Source organism: Arachis hypogaea, chromosome 20 (assembly GCF_003086295.3).
Source record: "Arachis hypogaea cultivar Tifrunner chromosome 20, arahy.Tifrunner.gnm2.J5K5, whole genome shotgun sequence".
NCBI lineage: Eukaryota > Viridiplantae > Streptophyta > Magnoliopsida > Fabales > Fabaceae > Arachis > Arachis hypogaea.
The window spans coordinates 123,676,248-123,681,002 of NC_092055.1; the positions used below are offsets into that span (position 1 = coordinate 123,676,248).

At 31.7% G+C, this 4,755-nt stretch overlaps 1 protein-coding gene across 1 annotated transcript; it reads right to left on the reverse strand.

Moving 5' to 3' along the window:
- Nucleotides 1–589: 589 nt before the first annotated feature.
- Nucleotides 590–3,199, reverse strand: LOC112785160 (aquaporin TIP4-1). The gene is made up of 3 exons (XM_025828604.3): nucleotides 2,966–3,199; nucleotides 2,580–2,821; nucleotides 590–1,212 (listed from the first exon to the last, which is right to left on the reverse strand). Exons 1-3 carry the CDS (start codon nucleotides 3,090–3,092, stop codon nucleotides 838–840), a joined length of 744 nt encoding a protein of 247 aa, XP_025684389.1. The 5' UTR covers nucleotides 3,093–3,199; the 3' UTR covers nucleotides 590–837.
- Nucleotides 3,200–4,755: the final 1,556 nt, after the last annotated feature.

Sequence of the window (4,755 nt, forward strand, 5' to 3'; positions counted from 1 at the left end):
TCATTACAGCAGGAATATCAGATTGTAGAAATATAAAGTAAAACAGTTTAGCCTAGTGGCAAATCCTTTTGCATTGTAACATGAGAAGTCAGGTTCGACTTTCAATTCTGTAACTTTGAAATCCTTTTACTCCTTTTATGTGTCAACGCGACTTGAGAGTCCCCCATCTATTTGTTAGTGGAGGATGATGCAGCTTATTATGCGGTGAGAGTTGCTGTGGTCTTCACCAATTCGTTGTGAGGGCTAACTAACTTTCTGTAACTAATAAACTATATAAACTATATGGTCTTACAAGCATATATAGATCAACACATTGAATTTGGAAGATAATAATTAATCATTAATAATGAGTTAGAATGATATTTCTGTAAAATATACATCCTTAACAATACTATTCACTAATAGCAAAGAATGTCTACTTGACACGCTAATTTCTTTGTTAAAGAATAAAATTGAGTGAAAAAAATTCATTAAATTTATAAAGAATATGTGTATGTATATGATTTTTTTAGTAATTCTTTTCTATTAATAAAAGAAACAATCTTCACTTTTTATTGAAAGATATAATGCACCATATTATTATCCTTCCTTTTCAAAAGAATGGAGCCGGTAATATTTTATATTATATATTCTTTTATGTTACTAATACATAGCAACTCTAATTTTATTCGGGTTCATATCATTAATGAACTAATAATTCTACATAAAGAGGGCATTCCCAACATTTAATTCACAAATTACACTAAAAAAAAAAAAATTAGTTGAGGATGAAGAAATAAAATACCCCATAGATATGATAGGGAGCTAATAAAAACAAGTTGAAATCCAAAATCGTGATTAGTTTTCTTCGTCAAGAGGGAGTAAAGTATGCGTACGGTCAATGAGAAAATGCTCGTAGATGAAGCCTGCAAGGCCTCCACCAATAAGAGGCCCAACCCAATAAATCCAATGATCGGTCCAGTTACCCATGACCAATGCAGGCCCAAAAGATCTTGCTGGGTTCATTGAGGCCGCAGAAAAAGCTCCACCAGCGAGGATATTGGCCCCAACAACAAACCCGACTATTGTGGGCCCCTGTCCAGTAGGAACTCCCTTCTTGTGATCCACCATATTTCCATAGACAGTAAACAACAATGAGAAAGTCAACACTATCTCCCAAATCACCCCTTGACTGTACCCAACTCCACTTGCTAGAGTATGAACTGGAATTGCCTGCACATGCAAAATTTCATTCAGTAATTATTAATTAACACTTTGATGTTCTTTAATCATAATCATGTGTGGTCCTATGATAATTACATCTTTCCATGTTCTTTTATATCTCTATCATTTTTTATAAATTGTTGTTATAATAATGTAGGTTAAACATATATTGCTTATCTGGATCCTAAGATATATTATAATTAACAATGTGAAATTCAAAAAAAAAAAAAAATGATCCCTTATGTCTACTTGGCTATTTTTTATTCAAGCATATTATATGTATAAAAAAATATTTATTGTGTATAGAAATTCGAAATAGAATAAGGCAATCGGACTAGTAGTTTGTATTTAGTCTGATATGATCTGTTACAAAATAAATCTAAAATTAAATTACTATAAAACTTTAAATATATTAATAGGTTAAGTTTAAACTCACTAATTAGTCTTATTAGCCTATCTAAACTTGTTAAAATATAAATAAATATATAAAAAACTTTTTATCATTAACAAAGTTATTGACTATTTTAAATTTATTATATTTTATTATAATACTTTTATATAATTTAAATACTTTAAAAACTTAAAATTTTTGTAAACATTAAATTCGGCATATCATATATAAATACTTTTTATTAAAAAATAATTTTTTAAATAATATATTTAACTTTTTATTTTTGAAAAAAAATTATTAGGCTTTTTAATAAATTTCAGGCGAAGTAAGACTCATTAATATAATAAACCAGACTTATTAGTTATTACTTGAAAAAAGCTTATAGAAAGTGAAGCCTAACCTAACCTACCTAATCTGTTGTCACTCTTAATAGAAATATGTATTTGACAGGTTATAACAAAAATTATTATACTATTATAAATAAGGTTAATTATTTTATTATGATTTATGTTAGGTTTAATTATTTTAATATTATGTTAGGTTTAATTATTTTAATGATTGATATATGTAAATTCATATATATAAATATACAAAAGACATGACTGATTTTTTAAATTTTGTGTATATAGAATACTTTTACTTTTTTGTCACCTTTATTTTCTTTTCCAGAATGATTAATTTTGTGTTCATATAACAGACTTTCATTAACGGTCTTCTATAAACTTTTTATATATATATATATACACGCTACTGAGAATACAAAAGAAAACTCACTCATCAATTAGCAATATATAATCTATATTCTATACAAATTAACTTGTAATCCGAAAAAAAAAAAAAAAACCTTGGAATCTTTATTTTCTAGTAAGTAAAAAGAGTTAGTTAGGCAAAAAAGCATGAAAATTGAAAAAAGGTTTACTAATTGAAAAAGACACTTTTGAGAACAGAGGAATGACAGTGAAGAAATTGAAGTTGGGATCATTACCAGTCCCCGGGAAAGGTAGCAAAGAAGGTAAGAAGCTGCTGCAGATGCTACCAACTGATCTATCCAATAAAGGACCGATCGGACCACCGTGATGTGCCCGCCGACCAGCAGCCCAAGGGTCACGGCAGGGTTGAGGTGCCCGCCGGAGATATGACCGGATGAAATCATCACAGCCACCACAAATGCACTTGCCACGGCCACAGCAACCAAACGCAATAGTCCATCTCCATCACTAAGCTTTTCTATATATTCAAGTTACCATTTTAAAAGTGAATCTTAAATATAATTTCAAGATTACCAAATCAAATCAAATTCTAAAAGCTAAGTTTAAATAATAACAAATTTATTATATATTCTATTGGTGGTGAAATGAAATGAGAAGATACCGGCGGCCATGGCGGAAGCAACGCCGGTGAAGACAAAGAGGAAGGTGGCTATGAACTCGACAACGAGGGCCCGAATGCAATCGGGTTGGGTAGCCTCTCGGGTGGTCCCTAGAGCGATTTTCGTCATGGCGGCTTTTACTCCTTTCTCTACTGAGAGAATGATGTTATGTGTTATGATAGCTCACTCACAAACCATGAAGAATTGAAGATCATTGTTAGTTTATTATGTGCCAGCTCAGCATCAGATATTTATAGTAGCCAGTTAGTGAAGAGTTAGCTAGAGACCTGATAACTTACTATAGTTAGAATTCTGTTAGTAGAGTGAGTTAGGATTAAGAAAGGTTAGTAGTTAGCTGAGTTAATTCTAGCTAATTGTTGCATATATAATGAAGCATTTGTCCTTAAACGATGATTCGATCTCTAAATTAATTTACCAAAAATTTTGTTGTTCATATTAATTAAAAAGTACATTTGTAAGTCAATTTGATATTAATAATAATTTAAATTCTGATTGTAGGATGACTAATAAGTAAATTGAGTTTACTTGATATTAACTCTTAATGATCATTAATTTTAAAATGTACTTCTTATCAGTTTTGTAATTCTCCATTATTTTTTATAATATTTTCCGTCTCTGCAATTAGAGATGACAATTTTTTTCAACAGAACAGATATCCGTAGAAATTTATCCGCTGGAGAATAGATATGGAGAGATTTTCTACCCATAAGGATAGAAGACAGGGATCCGTCAATTAAATGGAGCGAGGGCAAGGGAATAAGACCATATCCCACAGATATTCGTATAATACCTATTTGTGTAAAATGACATAAATATCCCTTAGGCTGTATTTGTTTATTGACACGAAACACTGAGACAGAGATATAAAGACATAAAATCGTATTTGACAAATAAGACATGGATAGAGACATTGTGTCCAAAGACACTAAATTAATATATTTTGTGTCTATCCTAATAGAAAAAACATAGAGATATTAACAAGAGACACAACTTATTTTTTATTTTTTCTTTCATTATTCTCGTTAAGTTTTCGTAATTATATTTTTTATTATTATCTTTTTCTTTCCAAATTTTTTGAATGAAAAAAAATGAGAATAAATCGGACTTTCATAATTTATTCTAATTTATCACCAAACAAAATACAATAACACCAATTTTGTGTCTCTGTTTTTTGTGTCTTGTTCTCAGTATCTTATCTTGTCCTATTCTCAGAGCCAAACTCAGCTTTATATATTATAAGAAACCCTAATTTTTTTCACCGTCTCTCTCTGCCTCCTTTCCTCCCCTCACCTTCAAACGCTTAGTCTCTCACATGTTCATTCCCTATCTCATATTCACCGATCACCACCATCTTCAGCCTTGGCATCGTCGTCATAGTCGCGAATCATCACTTAGTAAAGTCATCGCCGACTCTATTAGATTTGTTGCCGCCTCTACTTGTCGTTGGCTCCAGCAGATTCGTCATTCTCTGTAGTTTGCTGCCTCCAGAAGACTCGTCATCGTCTCCAGCATCATCGTTGTTGCGTCATTGTCGTAGCTTCATCGTCGTTGCATCATCATCGCCTCCAGAGCACACGTCACCACCTCCTGTTTGCTGAGACTCCGACTGTGCCTTCACGCCGCCTGCTGTTGCCGTCGCAGACATCTCCTTCTCAGCTGCCGTCCACAGCCTCCATCAGTCCATTGCAAGTAAATCAATTTTAATCCCTAATAGTTATTGTTGTAAGCTTTTTGTTGGAGAAATTAAGTATATATAGATCTTATGAAAATT

Bases quoted from the DNA above. Each gene is read 5' to 3' on its own strand.
- LOC112785160 (XM_025828604.3), bottom strand. From the start codon at position 3,092: ATGACGAAAATCGCTCTAGGGACCACCCGAGAGGCTACCCAACCCGAT. The intron at 2,822-2,965 runs GTATCTTCTCAT...TTGAATATATAG, and splicing joins TGCTTCCGCCATGGCCGCCG to AAAAGCTTAGTGATGGAGAT. The intron at 1,213-2,579 runs GTAATGATCCCA...TTGCATGTGCAG, and splicing joins GCTACCTTTCCCGGGGACTG to GCAATTCCAGTTCATACTCT.